The sequence below is a fragment of the Microtus pennsylvanicus genome, chromosome 3, assembly GCF_037038515.1.
Source record: "Microtus pennsylvanicus isolate mMicPen1 chromosome 3, mMicPen1.hap1, whole genome shotgun sequence".
NCBI classification, from domain to species: domain Eukaryota; kingdom Metazoa; phylum Chordata; class Mammalia; order Rodentia; family Cricetidae; genus Microtus; species Microtus pennsylvanicus.
In genome coordinates, this window is record NC_134581.1 from 139,921,599 (window position 1) to 139,941,669 (window position 20,071).

Sequence of the window (20,071 nt, forward strand, 5' to 3'; positions counted from 1 at the left end):
TGACCGTCATTGCCTGTGACAGATTGATCCTCAAAGAAGCTTTCCATGGCAACTGTTCCTGCTTCCTCCAGCTTACAGATAAGAGGTGAAAGCCCAGAGAGGTAGAATCATTTTGCCCAAGTCATACAGCTGGGAGATCACAGGGCTGGGTTTTCGTTCCAGGTCTGGCTACCTCCTAATCCTCCCACCCCACCTTCCTTGCTACCTCTGAAATCACACAACAGAGCCCAATGAAGTGTGATAGATCTGCACAGAGGAATAGTATTCTGTGTTTTTTTTTTAACTACCATGTAATCCAAAACATGCATAACCTCAAAACATCCCATAAAGTGAAAGAGGAAGTCGCAAGGCCACGTGAATCCATGCCACAAAAGGACAGAGGGGACAATTATGAACAGGTGTGAAAATGTGGTTTGCCTGGGTCTGGAAGGGGACAGGTTGATGAGGGCTAACATGGACAGTGGTGGCAGTTATACAACTCTGGAAATGAACCAAAAACCACTGAATGACTGGTCATAGCCTATGATTGTAGAATGAGAGAAATCCAAGCCATAGACAGCGTTTCCTAGCGAGCTCAGAGGCATCCGTTCTCTATGGTTGTCTTCAAAGCAAAAGCCCTGAGGTCAGGTGGGCTAGGAGAGGCCAGATGGGTTGTGAACAGAACCACAAGCTCCGAGAAACAAAGTGGAAAACCAACTACATTTCTGAAAAAACAATGAACCTTCAAAAAATTTTGACCCAGGTAAATTTTACAGTGCTTTTTCTTACCCCCAAGAGGCTGGCTTTTTTTTGGGGGGGGCATTTTTCAAGACAGGGTTTCCCCGTAGTTTTTGGTTCCTGTCCTGGAACTAGCTCTTGTAGACCAGGCTGGCCTCGAACTCACAGAGATCCGCCTGCCTCTGCCTCCCGAGTGCTGGGATTAAAAGCATGCGCCACCACCACCCGGCTAAGAGGTTAGCTTTTTACAGGGCCTCAGTGACTCAAAGGGAGGCCAGACCTGCTCCTTGTGTTCCTCCTGCCAGCCTCCTCCCAACAAAATGGCACTTACCCAGAAGGCAGGAGTTGTGGTACTCGTCCGCCTGATTCTGGTATTCCATAATCTTTTTGCCGATGTGCTCAGCGCATTGGTCAAAGTTTTCGTACATGCATTCAGGCCTGGTGACTGGGCGTTTCTCTTTGCGGTAAAAATCCTGCCAGAGAGAGGTGACCATGTGTGGCCCCACAAGTCCTTCTTGACCTTCACACCTCTACCTGTACTCCCCCTCTACTCACGTGACCCTGTCCTCATCCCAGGCCCACCAAGCATGGCTACACACAGACCAGGTTGCTACTTGAATGAGTGAATGGCAACTCCTATTTAGCCCTAGAGACCCAAGTCCATGGCATCTCAAACTGGAACAGGGCTGGGTGTTTACTAGGAAGCAACAAGATGTGGACCACAGAGATGAGCCGGAGCCCTGCCTGGCAGAACCCAGCCTGTGGAAGGCAGGCAGGAGGCCGGGGTATGTTCTGGGATATGCCAGAGCAGGACAACATGCAGCTGGACCCACTGTTGGGAGCCGTGTGGCTTTGGATCAGTACAAGAGTGTTTCTCCAGTGGGTCTCCGTGAGGCAAAGCCTGTGGAAGCAATCTCACTCGGCAAGGACCGGTGGACTTGGAGACAGCGCAGAGGCTCTGGATCTGCGCAGCCTTTACACTCTATTCTCTCACGCAACATTGATGATCCTCTTAGCAGTTTTTAGTGTCATTGTGCCAGTCACTCATGGGGCAGAGCTGATCAGTCCCGGAAACACCATCTTTTCTTAAATATTTCTCCCTAAAACTCTTTAAGTACTGATGCATCTTGAGTTTTTTATCTGGAAATACCAGCTCTCACTCCAGACCTGGGGAACTGTTCTGATTCCGTGCTGACAGGATTGGAGACAATACAAGTCAGCGGGCAGTTGGAGTGCAAGCTAACTGTGTGCAGGCAGCCTACGGCAGACCGCCCTATTTCTGTAAATAGGCTTTGTTAAGTTTTGAACAGTATTGTTGTTCTTGAGAATGTGTGCCTATGTTGATCACCTTTTGACTTTGAAAATACAGGATGTACCTGGCTCATTATTTGGCCAAGTTAGCAAAATAATAGGCATTGTTCTTGGTTTAAAAGGTGTTTAGATGTAAAAGATGGGGGAAGAACATATTTGACATATTTGTTTTTGCAGAAGGTTGACTGTTTGAGAAAGGGAAAAACATGTTTGTTAGTATGGGAAAACATGCTTGTTTTTGAAGTATAAAGATGGTTGGAGCTGCTTGGAGCTGGCCATCTGTGTGAAACTCATCTGGTGGTCAGTCATTACCTCATTTCTTCCCACCCACGCCCCTTCCCTGTCTTGGGATTTGAACTCTGGCTGCGGCAGGACCATGGTATCCCACCATGTCTGGTGGCTGGGGCTCTTAGGGACAGAGATTGTTTTTTTTTTTCCACTTGACATGCTACACTCATCTGCTGACACATAAACTGTGTCCAAGCAGTGTTTGCTGATTAACAAACACACGTTGGATGGTTTAGTTTCTGAGAGGAAAAATTAAAAACAAAAGAAGCAAACAGAATGGATCCGGGGTCTTAAAGGGGAAGGATCTTAGAGTGCCCTGTTCCACAGACTGCATAAGGTGGAGGGGGCTGGCTGGAGGGGCTTCCGGGATAGGCAAAGGGCCTGCAGGTGGCTCTCACCTCCACCACGAAGAGCAGGTGCTCGTTGCTGTCCCAGAGGAGAGTCAGGATGATACCTTTGAAGTCCCTGCAACCCAAAGGTGCTTCTTACAGATGCAGCAACACAGACAGAGCCAAGCAATGGAGAGATTCTGCTGATTTGCTCAAAAAGAAGCTATACTAAAGTAACCTAGCTTTTGCTTTAATCACTAAAGTGCCGATAAAGAAGATGCAGTGGGGTGGGAAAACTGCAAACAGTCAAACAAACAAACAAAAAACAAGCAAATCCCTCAAATCTCAAAAGTATCCTGTCATCATGAAATACTGAGTTTGGAAAATGTGAACTTTTGGTGAAAATGTTTCTCAACAAATACATGTATTAAACTAAGACAAACTGACCTTGTGTGTAAGTTAACCCTCCCTGCTTCCATAACGGGAAACAATGTGTCAGTACTTACTCAGTCTGAGGAGGAGGCCTGTCCCCAAGCACCTGGTACTTCTTGTCAACTCGGATGAGCTTGGCATGTCGTGTCATGCTGTCAGACAGAAGAAGGTCAGTATTTTGTAGTGTGCACGTGTGTGTATGTGGGGAATGGTTCTGTACCCATCGGGCCTTGCCTGGGATGCCGAGAACCTACGATGCCTATAGGGCAAGATGACTGGATTTTAGAATAGCTCTACAGGATGCTTCCCTGTTCTTCAATTTTTCTGACAAAAAAAAAAAAAAAAACAAAAACAAAAACAACCCTAAACTTTGGGTTTATTGCTGAGTCCCTGCTAAGGTCAGGTAGAGGGCAAGTGGCAGAGGTGGTCAGGTTTAGAAAATAACATCCTCCCTTTCCCATGAAGACTCAAGGAGACCCGTTGGGGTCCGTAGATAATCAGACAACACTTCTAGTTAGCTGTGAATTCAGTTACACAAGGCATAATTAACACTCACAAAACTTATGTGACCCAAGGCTTGGCAAAGACCAAAGTTGGCTCAGCCATTTGACTTCTGACATTTGCTTTCTCTGAAATATGCGGGTTAGGGCTAGTGGCCAGAGGCTCGTGTGTGATGGGTGACCTCTTCAGAGCTTAGCAGGGGATCATGGACTCAGACACCATGTCCTAGTCCTCCTGTACCTGTGAAGTTGTTCCAGGAAACCCACCAGCTGCTGCGCTCAGTCTGACCCCTTTGTGGGGAGATTGAAGGGCAGGGATCTACCTGTCATCCTAGTGACAGTCACCCAGATACTTCTCCAGGTACAAGCATGTTGGAGCTGTGATTCACCGCTAAGGATGAACTCAGGCCTGAATAAGCCAGTGTTAGCAATGCTCCCAACCGCCTTCCCACACAGTTCCTGAACCTGAGTGCAAGTGGGACCCGAGACCAGAGTCTGAGCAAAAGACAGGCCACCTGGCCTTTGTCTGGGGACAAGTGGGCCCAGGGCATCTGTGAAGGAGACATTTGAGATGGCCTTGCCTCCTCACCTCCCTGCCGAGGTGGCACTGGAGCTGGCCAAGGCCTTCTTCAAAGACTTGTCTCCCCGGTACCGTTTCTTCAAGGCTTTGGGTGACAAGTGTCCAAGACAAGAGCAGAGAAGAAGAGGTGACAATGGGCTGGAGCTGCCACCAATGCCCCCATCACTACCTTCTCTGAGACCCACAGGCCTGTGCTTCTACCTGTGTGGGAGCGATCCTTATCACACGCGCTTGTCAATTTTGTCTGAGGAATTCTGAAACCAAAGGGAAGGAAGTGAACTTTTCCAAGGTGACCACGACAACAGCCCAGGCTAAAGCCTGGGTAGCATCCAAAATCTCACCATGAGCTCAGGAATTTGGGTGAGTAACTGAGGTTTAAGAGGGGAAGCCTCTGGGCTGAGGTCACAGGCTCCTGGAGCAGCCCTCCCATGGTGCTCCAGGGAGGAGGACCCCAGAGCCACAGTGAGAGGCACTCACTGAAGGATCTTCTTGACCACATCCACAGCAGGGTCTTCGATCATGGGCCTCCCCATGCGGGTTGGCTGGGCGAAGGACTCAGGGGTGACAGGGCCCACCTTGGCTTCCTTCTCAAGGTCTTCTGAAGACTCATGGATGTCACTTTCCACTTCCATTTCAGTGAGGATGGTGTCCTGCCGTTCAGAGAGAAATTCTGAGTAGAGGGGCCACATTTTAAGGGGGCAGCAGATACTGTCCACTGCCATCTTATCCAAGTGATGACTGGAGGCGAGCTGCCTGGTTCTTAGTGCTCATCTGCCCTAACAGTGGCTGTGCTCCTATTCCCTCAGGGGGTCAACTGATCATTATTCATTCACATGAGACTTTAGGAAGGTTTCCCAAGGCCTGTTCTCCACACGGCCCTGTCTCAATTCTGGGGACATGTAGAGAGTCTGTAGAGGGTCCCTGACCTCTTGAAGCTTGCAGTCTAGGTTAAGACAGACAGACATTCAATGCATACACATACACACACACACATACACACACAAATGTGTGGTCAGAATTAGGACCAGTCCTATGAAGGAAAAGTTCCAGCATATTCTGTGAGCATGAAGTGAAACCTGCAGCATCAGCCATGATATTCCCAACTGGTATCTTGACCCCATGGGATGAAGGAATAAATGAAGACAAGACTAAGAGTGGCCAATTGCCTGGGAGAAAGGGCAGTAAAGAGGCCCACAGAGTAATCAGTCTGGTTGTTCCATCATTTATTCTGAGTCCCCTCTCCTGTCAAGCCTTTGAAAGGGCACAAGCTAGAACCCTGGAGCCTCTGTATTGCCATGAGCAGTGTAGGGAATGGATGTGTGTGCGTGGGTTACCTAGCTGCACAGAAGGGAAAGACTCCCTTTGAAAGGAAGAGTAGCCAAACTCTGGCAGCTGAGTGGTTGATGTGGGATTCCCCTCTGTATGCTGTGAATATGTTTTATTACCATTGGTTAATAAAGAAGACGCTTTGGCCTACAGCAGGGCAGAAAATAGCAAGGTGGGAAATCCACACAGAGACAGAGGAGGAAAGAAGGCAGAGTCAGGCAGATACCATGTAGCTGCCCAAGAAGCAAGAGGTAACAAACCACAAGCCTCGTGGTAAAATATTTTCTAAAAATAGAAATTGGTTAATTTAAGATGTAAGAGTTAGTTAATAAGAAACCTGAGCTAATAGGCCAAAGAGTGTGTAATTAATATTAAGCCTCAGAGGGCTGGAGAGATGACTCAGAGGTTAAGAGCATTGCCTGCTCTTCCAAAGATCCTGAGTTCAATTCCCAGCAACCACATAGTGGCTCACAACCATCTATAATGGGGTCTGGTGCCCTCTTCTGGCCTGCAGGCATACACACAGACAGAATGTTGTATACATAATAAATAAATAAATATTTAAATAAATATTAAGCCTCAGAATGGTTATTTCATAAGCGGCTGCAAGAACTGGTGAGCGGGATCTGGTGGGTGGAGAGAAACCGGTCCAGGGGAGCAGCAGAATGGAGGGTATTTGTAGCTGCAAGCAGCAGCCACCCACTCATGCAGCAATTGGCTCTGGAGTTCCTTGGGAATGACTGAGAAGCTCATGAGCAAAGTCTGATATGGGAATGGGGAAAGGGGCAGCCATGCAGGCTCCGCCCATGCCAGTACTCAATCTCTGGCAGATGGCCCCTTAACCAGAGACCTTATCTCACGGTCAGTGGATTCATGGGGAAGTAGGAGATACGCCAGGGCCAGTAGTCTCACCTAGATCAGAAGGCAAGAGATGCCTTTGACTGGGAGAGAGGGATGAAGGATACTGATGACAGATCATGGAGGCTTCCCTGGGACTGACTGGTTGAAGGGTTTGACTTTGACACTGAAGGCAGGAAAGTGACAAAGTTATTTGGGCCTTTGCTGATGAACAGGGACTGGGCATCGAGTGTGTGAGAGGATTTAGTAGCTAGAGGAAGAGACATAGGGGTCTTGTTGGAGATGGAGGATGTGGCTGCTCATGGCAGATGGGAGGCGGAGGATGAGGTGGATGGATGTGGCTGAGACCACATGCACTGGCTAACTTGAGAATCTTGGGAGAGAGCAGTAATACCAAAGATGTGAGGAGTCTCCTAAAAGACAAGTGTAAGGAGCCAGGCCACAGGGGACCTCAGCTGAGATCTGACTCCACAGTGAGTCCTCCTTCCCTAACATCGGACCTGATGAAGCCTGGGCATCTCCTCTCCTCTTCCACTGTACTAGATCTTGTGGTGTCTCCTGGGAGCCCAGACACAACTTCTCTACCCTTTCCCTGATCTCTCTGTGCTCCTTACCGTGAAGACCTCCTGGGTAATGGACACCACATCCAGGCTGCAGTTGAGGTACTTAATCCTCTGGCTCAGTTTTTCCTTCCAGGATCGGACAAAGGCAAGGAGGTCATCTGTGTTCACCATCTAATGAGAATAGAGAGGGAGGGAGCGCCCGGAAAACTGGCAGGGTCACCAGAAGTGCAGGGACAGGAGCTTATCCAGGAAGGACAACGTTAGGTTCTTCCAAGTCCCCTCTCTTATATGAAATGGTCCTAGAGGAATATGTGCATCAGGGGGTCACTGGCTAGCTCTCTTGGGCAGCTGTCCTAAGGTGGCAAATCCTTCACTGATGGAGGATACTGTTCCTAGTCTTGTAGGTTCAGCTATACACAAGTGACTCAAAACTGCCTGACTCGGTTTCTTCATCTATAAGATGGGGATATGGACACCCCCAGTCTCTCCTCTAACTCTAAAATTATGTTTAAAGGTTACATTTGGTCCAGTTGTCAGGAGGGTGGACTTGCCCGTCTCTAGGCACTCCCCTCAGCAGCACCCTACAGGCCCAGGCATGTACCCTCGACCATCTTTATCACCATTATGCATCCAAGACTTTACCATTGTCTCCTTATCACTGTTATGAGATTATAAACCAGGCTCCTCCATCAACACGGGAATGGGACGCCCAGCTCACACTCTCCCCACCTAGTAGGGAGGCTGGGCAAGTCTCCTGACATCCACCCAATATGAAAGAACCGGTGGAGCTTGGAAAAGAAAGAAATGAATCTAAATGTCGCTCCTCTGGATGGTTAGGGGTAGTCTGTCCCTTGACACCAGGAAAGGGAGGCCAGAAAAGTGATGGACAAAATGTATGGATCACCTTCTATCTACACAACCTCTCTTCAGCGTGATTTACTCAACGGGTATATAGGAAAGTCTGTGAAGGCAAACAATGGGACGGAGGGTGTCTCTGTCCCCAGAGGAACATTCATTCTGCACATGATATCCTGTGGGAACTTTTCTCCAGAATCATGTGCCATACCATACAAAAATTTGCAAAGAAGATAGAAAAAAATAAATGTCCTCTTGGGGGCTCACATTGATCGAGACACAGCCCAGAGCTGGCATGAAAGAAATGGGGCAGGAAGCATTTTTCTCAGACTCACAGGCCAAGTACCCAGCTCCGGGGCATCTGGGTGAGCTGCCCAGAGATACCTTGTGAGACCAGGGCACATATGAACCAGGGTGCAGACAGGCACTCATGGCCAAAAACCAAGTATGCACACACCCAGAGACCTGTTCTGCTTGCCTTGGGGGAGCCAGAGACACGCATCAACACGGTCCTGCTGATCTCTGTAGCAATTCCAACTTTTCACAGGTTAGACATGAAAAATCAGTTTATGTCTATGATGAAGAGGAGCACAGAGTTCCTGCTTCTCTCACCTGGACTGATGGCTTGCAGAGGGAAGTAAGGCCCCCAAATCCAGTCTCAGGCCCTTACCCTCACTAACCATTGCATGCTCACCGGAGGCTGTTGTGTGTGTGTGTGTGTGTATGGGGGTGGGGGGAATTAGTTGGTTTTTTTCTGTCTTCCATTAACACAAAAGTTGGCCGGCAAGGCTCAGAGACACCCCACCCATCCTGTGTTGGAGAACTCTGGTACCCAGACTCAGGTCTACACCAACTTTGCCATTCTTGACAGGGCGCACTCAGTTTCTGTGATGCACTCACGCCCTTGTCTCCCCGGTGGTCTCTACAGGTTTGTATCTTGTGTTGAAGCTGTTCCAGGGAAGAATTCAATCCTTCTGATTGTGAATTGGACTTCGCCACCTAGAAAACCAGGAGTTTTGAGATTCTGTTTTTGGAATAGATATCAAGAACAGGCAACTGTTCTTCAAGATACACAAGAAATTGATTAAACGCTGAAAAGATACAGTGAGAGAATAGATAGTCATATTGGAAAATAGATCAATACAAGTTTAAAAGATTTGTTTCTGTATTAAATAGGTCTGGGTTAAGTGAAACTGGTGCTACAGAGTGTGGTTAAGTATGCAAGACCCACCAGGAGGCATACAGAGCTTTGGAACACTGACACTCTGTCACAGAGTTCCAGTTTTCAGGACATCTGAGGACACAGGCAGTGTCCCGGACAAGGGTGCTTCTCACAGTCCTGGACAGGCATCATGCCGAAAGAGGACTCAAAAACAAAAACACCCTGACAACCCAGCAATGACAGGGAGGCTGCTCAAAGGGTAATCTTTAAAGAGTAGGCAAGGGCCTGCAGAAATGGCTCAGTGGCTGAGTGCTTGCTCTGCTGCTTAAAGGAAGTGAGTTTGAATCCTCTGTACTCACACAGAAAGCCCGACATAGCCATTTGTGCTTGCCACCTCAGAATGGGGAGCTGGCTCCGGAGAGTGTTCTGGCCAGCCAGTCTTGCTAACCCTATCTCCTCCCAGATTTTCTCCTACCTCATTAGGGCCCCAACTTCATGCCCTCTTTTTGTTTTATTATTATTTAATAATCCATCATCTCCCATTTGTATCGTCCATACAGGGTCTCCCATTGACCTGGAGCTCATCAGGTAGGCTAGCCTGACCAGTCAGCAGGCTCTGGACATCTGCCTGTCTCTCCTCCCCAGCACTGGAACTGCTAGCATGTAGACCATGCCCAGCTTTTTAGACGTGGGTTCTGGGGACTGACCTCAGGTCCTACTGTGAGGCAAGCACTTTAAGGACTAAGCTATCCCCCCAGCCCTTGCCTCAGTTTCCCTATGTCTAAAATGGATACAAAAGCAGTCCATCCAGTTCTTATACGGACAAACAATGCTAAACCAAATCAGTTGGTGATTGTGGAGCACAGTAACTCAGTAACTGGGTGGGGCTGCTAAGAGTTATTGGCCTTCCCGGCTGAAGCACCCAACCCCAGGCTGCAGGTGCGTGTGATGGATGTCCGCTAGACGAAGGGACACTAGATGTCTGCTGACCTACCTGACACTTGATGTTCACTTGCAGGTTTGTCATCAGCCGTTGGATTTTCTCTACGAAAATCAGGTCTGAAGCCAGGTTATGGAATTTACTCTCAAACTTGTTGATGACATCATTGGCCTAGAAGGAAAGATGAGAAGGAAATCAGGGTGAACTTGATCTGGAACACCTTGGAAGGATGGGGAAGTTTTAATATGGCTGGAGCCCAGGTGTAGCCATTGTTCAGAAGTGACAGCCTCTGGCAGACAGTCCCGGAGGCTGTCTGGGAGGAGGACAGGGAGCCCCCACCTGGTCCAAGTACTCCGTCTCCATTTTCTCCATGTGAATCATGATTAAACTTTCGACGAACTCAATCCGGGTAGCCTCCTTCTCCAAGCGCTGGCACAGTAACTGGATTTCTTCAGGGGAAAAGTTGCCACCCTCTGAGAACAATCTGAAGAACAATGGAGGAGAAGCAAAGGCCACCAGTCACACTGAACAATTCCTACATGTCCCAAGGCAGGCACTGGGAAAATAGATGCAGGTTATGCAGAGGCAGAGGCAGTGGGATGGCCAGTTTGCTCGTGCATCAGGTTGGGTTCTCTGACAGATCAGCTGAAACAAATGAGATGCTGCACAAATTCCAGAAAGGCAAGATAAGCATGCAGCTCAGGGGTAGCATGCATGCTTGTCTAACAGGCAGTAGGCTCGGGGTTCAATTCCCAACACCACTGAGTGACTGACTGACTGAACGAATAAATAAAGAAGTCCATCTATGTTGGTGGAGGCTATTTGTTTGTTCCTGGTCATCCAGACTCCTGAAATAATCACCTAGAAACTATATTATTTGAATCACTACTTGGCCAATCACTTAAGCATATTACTAGCTAGCTCTTACATCTAGAATTAACCCATTTCCATTACTTTATACTTTACCACGAGACTCGTGGCAACAAGGTTCCAGCTGGCAGCTCACGCCTTTCCTCTCTTGCAGCTCCATGGCATCTGTCTGACTCCACCTTTTTTCTCCCAGGATTCAGTTTAGTTTTCCCTGCCTAGCTCTATTCTACCTGTCACAGGCCAAAACAGCTTCTTTATCCATTAACCAATTAAAGCAACACATGTACAGAAGGACTTCCCACATCACACCTAAGAATGAGAAGTCTGCAGTCTCTTGAGGAAGTGAAACTAGAGGGCCCTTTTGGGATGTGGGTAGTACCAACGCTGACTTTGACCTGGAGACTTTGATGCTGAGCCTCCATGACTGCACGGGGGAAGGGCCAGCATGGAACTGGATCCTCAGGGTGGCACTTTCAGTATGAGATTGAGTGACACATGAACCTCACCAGGTTCCAGGATACTGAGACCCCAGGGCAAGGAGGAAAAAAAGTTCTTTCTAATCTGAGATTTTGCTAACTGAATATGTGTTCTCCGGAATGACAAAATGAAATAGAGCCTCAAGCAGAGATTTTCAACTGGTCCCAAGTAGGTATTGCCCCACGTGGTCCAGTAAAAATAAATACCGACTCTCTGAAGGAATGCCGTGTGAGTCCAGCCCTCAAAGAGAAACGCTGGAGATAAAATCCAAGAGAAACAAGTGACTTCTGGTAAAAAGAAAAATCACAACCAAGTATGACACCATAAATTAAAGCCAAAGACAACAGAGAGCTGAACACAGAGATGCTACAATCATCTGACACAAATTACAAAATAACCAAATGTAAGTTGGAGGGAGTCAGACATACAGAATTAAAGGTAAAAAGTCACGAGCAAAATGTAGATTGATATAAATTGGCTAACAAGTTATAAGAGCTTTTGGGATAAGCCTAAGCTAAGGCCGAGTTTTCATAATTAATAAGAAATCTCCCTGTTATTTGGGAGCTGGTGGCTGACAACAAAGCTTGCTACAATACAGCATGCACATATGTGATACACATAATACACGCAGACAAAACACTCCTATGCATTAAAAAATGGATCAAGTATAGCTTGTTACAAATATAAAACACTAACTCTGGTATTATATTCAGGCAGGAATGAGCAAAGATAGTGGGAAAAGGCAAAGGGAAAGAAGGGTCAGTGAGCAGACAGAAAAAACCATCATTAGTTTAGGGGGAGGGAAACTAAAACCATTCTCTGACACTGCCTCCCATCCACTGCAATTTAGAAAGAAATTCATAGTAAGTAATGGGAGGATTTAGGGAAACCAGAACTCCTACGCCTGGCTAGTGGGAACGCAAAATAGAAGTTACTTTCGAAAACAGAACCTAAAAATGACTCCTCAACAGAAAAGGACAGGACCACCACGTGACAGAGCTGTTCCCTGTCTGGAAACAGACAGGACCCAAGCAGGTATCTGCGATGTCCCTTGTGCCACAGTCACAATCACCCAAAGGTAAACAGCCACATAGCCACCAATAGGCGGGTGGAAAAATAAACTGTGATGTGCAACCCAGCACAACGGAGCATCGCTCAGCCTTAAAAGGGAAGAAAGTGTGGACGCAGATGAACCAGCCTCTGGGAGGGTACAAGCCAATGGAATGCAGCAGTGAAGGCCAAATGCATGGCCCCCTCTACAGGCACCTGGGACGGCTAACTTCTCTTTTCTTTATTCTCTGAGCGTTCCTTACCTGTGTATAATGAATGAATCCCAATTCTGTTAACCCCCATGGCCCTCTCTCATCCCTCCTCACCCTCCTTTTCTTCAACAAGCCTTGCTCCTACTGTCTTAGCTCGTGCATATGTGTGACCCACTGGGTTTAATCAGGTTTGCTTGTATGAACGTGGAGGTGCAGGGGCTGCAGGGAGTTTACTTACAGAAACATGGGTAACTCATCAGTGACTACTTCACTGAAGAAGGGAACACCTTTCCCCTAGAAACCACTGACTGCCAGTGGTCCCCACGGAAGGGGCCTCGCGAGTCCATCCCCCTTCCGGGATGATATGTCCAATGGGCCCAGTCTTGTGCAGGTCTTTTGTGTGTGTGTGTGTGGGGGGGTGTGGGTAGCCTCAGCTCAGTGAGTTCATGGGTACAACGGTAATGTCATGCCCAGAACACATCTTTAGTATCACCACTCTCCACCCAAAGCTTCCATTCTGTCTGTAATGTTCTCTGAGATTTGGGGGAGGTGATTATAGACGACCCCTTGAGGGGGAGGTGATTATAGATGACCCCTTGAGGACCGAGTGTGGAACAGTAAATTTCATAGAGATCGGAAGTAAATGGCGACTGCAGGGACACGGGAAGGAGACTGAGGAGCGAATGCTTATGGCACAGAGTTTTGGTCTGTGATGATGGAAAATTCTAGTGCCAGTGCTAGTGGACAGCTCTTTGCACCTAATACCACTGGACGCCAGGACAAAAGGTGGAAAAAAGTAAGTCAAGAGAGAAACATGGCTACCTCCCAAGAATAAACTCCCGTGGCTCGTAGAGACATAAAACAGACATTGGTTCCCACCTGCAGTGCTTGACAAAGTCAATGTTGGTATAGCGGAGTTTTCCCAGACTCTCTTCTAGGTACTGCCGGAAGCTTCTCAGGGACACTTGGATGACATCCACATAGCTAAGCAGCTCCCGGTGCAGTATTTTGGTGAGACTAACCAGCCTGTGGGGACAGGGGCGATGTGGGTGTGGTGAATGAGCAGCCTGGGACGCACAAAAGGGCTGGGTGTGCCTGGCGGGAATCCTGGGCATTGCCAGATTCACTGCCCAACTCCTCTGGCCAGGAAAGAAAACACTGGGAAGGAGATTAAAAGACAGGCGTGGTGGAACAAGCCTGTACTCCCGGCACTCATGGGGCTGAGTCAGAAGTTCAAGGCTAGCCAGTGTGACAGTGAGCTCAAGGCCTAACTGAACAATTTAGTGAGACAGCCCCACCAAATAAAAAGTAAAAAGGCATTGTCAGCAAATTAGCAAAGGAGTCCTAGTCTCTGCGGAGTCCTGATTCCCCCGCCAGCAGGCCATCTGACTCTCCAGCAGAGGGGCACCCTGACCTGTGCTCTCCTGAACCAAAAGTTACTTCCCTGCCACAAAGGCCGCCCAAATAGGCTGCCCCTGTGATTGTCTGTTGCAGAGAGAGAAACCTGCATGGTCCTTCCTGTCACCTGAATGGGGCCCCTGTCTTCCATCTCTGGGTGGCCTTGCTGGAGCTTCTTGCTCTCTCTATCCGCCCTGCAGATGGCCCTGCCCTAAGTTTTGGCAGGCGCCTCTGGGTTCATTGGCGATGCCCTCCTGCAGGAAGCCCTTCTAGCGGCCCCATCATGGACGTTTCTGAGCGCAGCATCTGCACCCTTGCACATGGACTATGTGCATGAACCTCCTCCCTCCAAGGCTATGCACCTGCGGCCTCACACACATCAAATGTTACCCATGGAGTCTGGGTCTGTGGCTTTAGTGAAAAGGGAAGCTGACAAGTGGCCCCCTAAAGCCTTCATCCCCTTCGCCAGAAGGAGCTGGGTTTCCAGAGCCAGGCCTGGGAAGGAGACACTCCCACCCCTTACTTTTGGCTCTTGGTGGCGTTCAGGAAGATGTGCTCCATGTCGTAGATCTTGCGGCGGAAGTTTTTGCTCCGCAAGGCTTGCTCTTCTTGGAATTGACAGAACATCTGCTTCTCTTTCTTCAGAGTCTCAATGACACCTGCACAGTGGTTATCCAGCCTCTCCTGGTGGAGCAGGAGCTCAGCTGCAGGAGGGGAAGGAGAGCTGCTACCCTCTGAGGCCATTCCTTCCTTGGAATGGGGCCACCTGTTGCACCTCCTAGGCCAGACCAAGGCAGGAACCACTCTCGTCAGGCAAGGATCCTTACCACGCCCCAGTTGCCCTCTCCAGGGTGGAAATGGATCTGGACTGGGACCCTGGGGAGACCAAGGAGCAGCCAGACTGGAAAGGGGCTGTGGGCCTGCAGTCCCTGCTGGTGGAACCCTCCAACTGCTGAGAGGGAAATCAAGGGATAACAGAGAGTTCCAGGGAGCAGAGAAAGGTTGGAGGTGTTTGGGGAGCATTGAGATATTGGTGGGGGCACCTCTACAAGCACAGAAGTCTTGATCTGTCCCTTTACAACAATGACTAATGCCAGGTGGTGGGGGTGCACACCTTTAATCCCAGCACTTGGGAGGCAGAGGCAGACGGATCTCTGTGAGTTCGAGGCTAGCGTGGTCTAAAGAGCTAGTACCAGGACAGGCCAGGCTCCAAAGCTACAGAGAAACCCTGTCTCAAAAATCAAAAAACAAACAAACAAAACCAACAATAACTAATATGTCCAATAGCCCAAATTATGACTGGGCTCCAAGATGAGGTAGAATGTAAAAGGAGCAGGTTTCCAGAGCCCCTTCACGGCAAGTAAAGAACCCCACATTTCCCATCTGCCTGTCCTCCTGCCTGGAGTGGTTGACAGAAGGACTGTGGGTAGTGCTGACAAAAACAAACGGTGTCAGCAAACCAGAGACACTCGTACACCGTGCTCATTTCGTCACTATTCACAGTAGCGAAGACAGCCTCCGTGGACATCAACAGCAACTGGCTTCCTGCACCGTAGTGTATAGTTATAAAAAAGTCTATTCAGTCACCAAGGAGCATGAAATTATGTGATTTTCAAGTAAATGGGCAGAGCAGGAGATTGTTAAGCAAGACAAACCAGTCTCTGAAAGCTAAATAGTACATGTTTTCTCTCTTATGTGTAATCTAGACAGTATATGCATGGACATCTATCTATTCATATATGTATCTATCTATCATCTATGAATGACATGAAACAAGAAGAAGAATATTTTGAGGATGGAAGGGTCAACAGGAGCATGAATAGGAACAAAAGACAGTAATGGGGGATGAATATGGGCAAAGTACAATGACACACATAGATACATGGATGAGAAAAATGCCATCATGAAACCCATTACTCTGTATCATAATTAATTTTTTTTCTTTTCGTTTTTTCACGACAGGGTTTCTCTGTGTAGCCCTAGCATCCTGGAACTCACTCTGTAGACAAGGCTGGCCTCAGACTCACAGAGATCCACCTACCTCTGCCTCCCGAACTCTGAGATTAAAGGCGTGTACCCGGCTGATAACTGACATTTTTTTTTAAATTTAAAAACAGTGTGGAGCTGTGACTTCAATGTTGTGGTCTGAGTTTCCGAGCTGAGCATTGGTCTGGGGAGCCAAGGCAGCGAAAGCAGTTGAGCTTCGGGGCAGACCTTTCCATCCCTCAGTGTGTTTATCTCACACTTTTCCCGACAGAACTCAGGACTGCAGATCTCCAGGCCTGCCATCGCCACTGCTCCAGGCCATGGGAGTTTGGATGGGCTTGTGGGGGGGGGGGGTCCAGAAGAGCCTTAAATGGCCACGGATTCAAGTGAAATACCAATAGGGGCCACATAAGAATCTGACCAAAATCGTGTGCCCCTTGCCATTGATGGAGCTTCCTACTTAAAAAAGAAAAGCTTTGTCTTCCCAAGACCGATGCTCAGGTGAAAATAATGGCTCCCACTTGGGGGCACCATATCGCAGAACAGCTGCTCATGATTCCTGTACCATTTCAATACCTTCTCCTGTAGAGGAGGGTAGGGACGGTAGGAGCAACCAGATAATCTGTTCAGAGGTGCAGAGCCAGAGCAAGTGAACCCGAGAGTTCTGGTTTCTAAGCAGTGGTCTTGCTGCTAGAGCATCCACCATACAGGTGTGTGCCTGACAGGCGTGTGGAAGACCTGAAATCCAAGAGCTATGACAGGACAACACTCTTCCTTTTACCCCTAACACTCTACAAAGGAAGAGAGGCTGGAAGAGAAGGGAGGGGGAACACCCGTGAGGGTGAGACAAGGAGGTTCCCACAAGTCTAGGCTGGCTTAAGATGCACGTGCATGAGGTGCATGATGAGTTCCAGGCCAACCTTCGCTACCAACTGGAGATCTTGTTTTAAGAAGGAAGAGAGGAAAGGAAGGAGAGAGAAAAGGAAAGGGGGAGAGGAGGAAGAAAAGGAGGAGAGGAGGGAGGAAGGAAGATTTTAAAATCGCATGTGATGATTCTGGGCGCTCCTTCCAAGTGTGATGACCACCTAGCATTACATGGGCTAAACTGGGGAAGTTAAAAAGGAAAGAAGGGATGCCTGGGGACAAGGTGGACTTTCCCAGGATGGCTCTAACCTGCTCTGACATTGTGAATATCCTTCTCCACGTGCTCGAGTCTCGGCTTGTGCAGGTGCAGGCGGAGCTCCAGTTCCGAATCCAGCTCATCGACCTTGGCAGCCACAATGATGCGAGCATTGAGGGCACATTGGTCAAACCACTTCTCCAGGTGTTCAAAGAAGCCAGCTCGAAGCCTGGGGGAGAGGTGAGCAAGGGCCAGTCATCTATGGCAGCAATAAGAGATTCATCATACTGAGACCCAAAGTGCTCATTTCTATATTGATATACAAAATGCCACACAAGATATAGAATGCCTTTGGCTTGTATCTGAATGCCACACAAGATATAGAATGCTTTTGGCTTGTATCTGTAGAATTTTTTTTTTAAAGAAACATAATGGGCCGGGCGGTGGTGGTGCACGCCTTTAATCCCAGCACTCGGGAGGCAGAGGCAGGCGAATCTTTGTGAGTTCGAGACCAGCCTGGTCTACAAGAGCTAGTTCCAGGAGAGGCTCCAAAACCACAGAGAAACCCTGTCTTGAAAATCCAAAAAAAAAAAAAAAAAAAAAAAACCCACATAATGGGCTGGAGAGATGGTTCGGTAGTTAAGAGTACTTGCTGCTGTTGTAGTGTGCCTTGGTTTGGTTCCTAACACCCAGAAAATAATTAACAGCCATGTATGGATGACTCCAGTTCTTGGGGTTCTGGTACCCTCTTCTGGCCTCCAGACAGGCACTGTACATACATGATGCATATATACATACATACAGGCAAACACTCATACACATACAATAAATAAATTTTTCAAAAATAAAAAACTTTAAAGTCATGGATGTACTGGGAATTAGAAGCCAGAAGTTTCTAGACCAGCCCAGACCAACAGAGCACCCTGGGAAGGGTGCAGGGGTCACACGCACCAAGCATATCCATGTCTGTGGAGCATTCTGGGACATTTGCGATTTCCTAGGGTGTGTCTCACCCCTGACCTCCCTCAGTTACCAAAGCTTTTAATCCTCCAGCTAAAGTGAATCTTTAGTTCTGTCAGCATGTGTGGAAAGTTCAGAGGAAGAGAGCGTGACCGCCACGGTTTCCCACTCACCCTTTCTTAACTTTCACGATGAGTTTGTGGGGAATTGTCACTTGTTCTATGTACTTGGTGCTGAAGGGGTCGTTGAAGAGCACAGCGTGGTAGGAATGGGGCCTCGTGTGAATCTTTGCTTCATCTTCCACGGACAGGAAGGCAAAGTAAGTGTTTCCACTCGCAGTTGTGAAAAACTCCATTTCTTCGTAGGCCATCTCTTCCAGGCTCTCTTCCTTGCCTTCATCCTATCCAGAGAAGGAGACAGGAAACTCCGCATCAGCTGATGCGCGTGTGCTCCTAACAGCCAACAGGAGCTCCCCACCTCCTCCTTCCCCACGGCGTGCTTATACTAATTCTTCTTTGCTTACAGAGATGACCCCGGGACTTTGCATGCAAGCACTGAATCCCTGAGCTACATTCTCAGTGATTTTAAAATGGAGAAGTTTCACATCTCAATCTCGTTCCGTCTCCTTTGAGGCAGCACCACCGTGACTCTGTTGGCTGAGACTGAGTGGTGACGGCAGGCTTCTCACCACTTGTCATTCGTCCCTGTGGCCTCCAATCCTCTTTTCTCAACATGTGTGTGAACATTTGAGTTTGTAATTAAAAAAAAAAAGTCCTATGTACCAGTTCTTCCATAGCAATATAGGAAATGCATCTTTTGCCATTCTGCTACCATAGAATTCTGCATACCACAGAATATGGTTCTCTGCACTTGGATGTGTTTTGAAGACAAGGTTTATGAAAATGAGCTACTTGCCAGCTCTCAAATGGGAGTATCCTAGTTGCATTTCCTATTGCTATAAAACATCCTGACAAAAATTAACTCCAGGGAGAATGGGTTTATTGTGGCCCAGAGTTCCAGGCTACAGTCTGTGAGAGCAGGGAGTCAAGGGGGCAGGAGGCTGGCACAGGCAGGAGGCTGGCGCAGGCAGGAGGCTGGCGCAGGCAGGAGGCTGGCGCCATTAGTCACACCGCATCCACAACCAACAACAGAGAGGAATGAAGGTGTGCATGGTCCATCTGCCTGCTTGCGCTCGACTCCATTTCTCCACTCAGGCAGTTTAGCATACCCTGCCTTGGGGGTGACGCTGCCCGCTGTGGACTGGGTCTTCTTAAGTAGAAGAACTTAAGACAGACATGCCCACAAGCCAACCTGATGTAGACACATCTCAGTGAGACTCTTTCCAGATGATTTTTGAGGTTGAATCACATTCACAATGAACTGCCCATCAAGGGGAGCTTTGCCTGAATATTTTGTTATATGTCTGGTGAACAGGAAGTGATGGAGGAAGGTCATTGGCTAATAAAGGAACTGCCTTGGCCCATTTTATTGGTTAGAACATAGGTAGGTGGAGTAAACAGAACAGAATGCTGGGAGGAAGAGGAAGTGAGCTCAGACTCCACAGCTCTCCTCTTGGGAGCAGATGCCTCAGAGAGACGCCATGCTCCCTGTTCCCGGGAAGATGCACGCGATGAAGCTCTGACCCAGGATGGACGTAGGCTAGAATCTTCCCAGTAAGACCGGTGCTACACAGATGATAAGAAATGGGCTAGTCCAGGTGCGAGAGTTAGCCAAGAAGAGGCTAGATAGAAATGGGCCAAGCAGTGTTTAAATGAATACAGTTTGTGTGTTGTTATTTCGGGCATAAGCTAGCCAAGCAGGCGGCCGGGGTGCTGGGAACGCAGCTCTGCCGCTCTTATTTCAACAAGGAAGAGAGAAGGGTTGAAGTAGGGGAGGCTGAGGCAATCTACACAATGAACAGGAGGTGAGAGAGAGAGACCCAGGGGAGGGATGAGAAAAGCCATGTGAAGGATGACTCCAGGATAGGCTGTAGGGGCATGAGAAAAGGAAGGTAAATTTTAAAAATTATTGCTGTGAGGGAAGATCTTTGTGGACCAAATAGAATGGAATAAATACTCTCGTAGCTCTTTATCTGGACCTCTGTAGAGACTGGGCTGTAGGGACCCCAGCTCATCTG

At 48.3% G+C, this 20,071-nt stretch overlaps 1 protein-coding gene across 1 annotated transcript in view; it reads right to left on the reverse strand.

Annotated features, from left to right (window-relative positions):
- Positions 1-20,071, reverse strand: part of Ccdc180 (coiled-coil domain containing 180) — a 50,515-nt gene that overhangs the window by 8,670 nt on the left and 21,774 nt on the right. Inside the window, exons 18-31 of the mRNA XM_075968062.1 lie at positions 18,108-18,334; positions 17,028-17,203; positions 14,392-14,572; positions 13,350-13,496; positions 10,201-10,345; positions 9,916-10,032; positions 8,660-8,758; positions 6,956-7,075; positions 4,635-4,807; positions 4,359-4,411; positions 4,167-4,242; positions 3,152-3,229; positions 2,715-2,781; positions 1,049-1,190 (exon numbers count right to left, since the gene is read on the reverse strand). Coding sequence (XP_075824177.1) covers positions 1,049-1,190; positions 2,715-2,781; positions 3,152-3,229; positions 4,167-4,242; positions 4,359-4,411; positions 4,635-4,807; positions 6,956-7,075; positions 8,660-8,758; positions 9,916-10,032; positions 10,201-10,345; positions 13,350-13,496; positions 14,392-14,572; positions 17,028-17,203; positions 18,108-18,334 — 1,801 coding nt within the window. The remainder of the gene's footprint in view (positions 1-1,048; positions 1,191-2,714; positions 2,782-3,151; positions 3,230-4,166; positions 4,243-4,358; positions 4,412-4,634; positions 4,808-6,955; positions 7,076-8,659; positions 8,759-9,915; positions 10,033-10,200; positions 10,346-13,349; positions 13,497-14,391; positions 14,573-17,027; positions 17,204-18,107; positions 18,335-20,071) is intronic.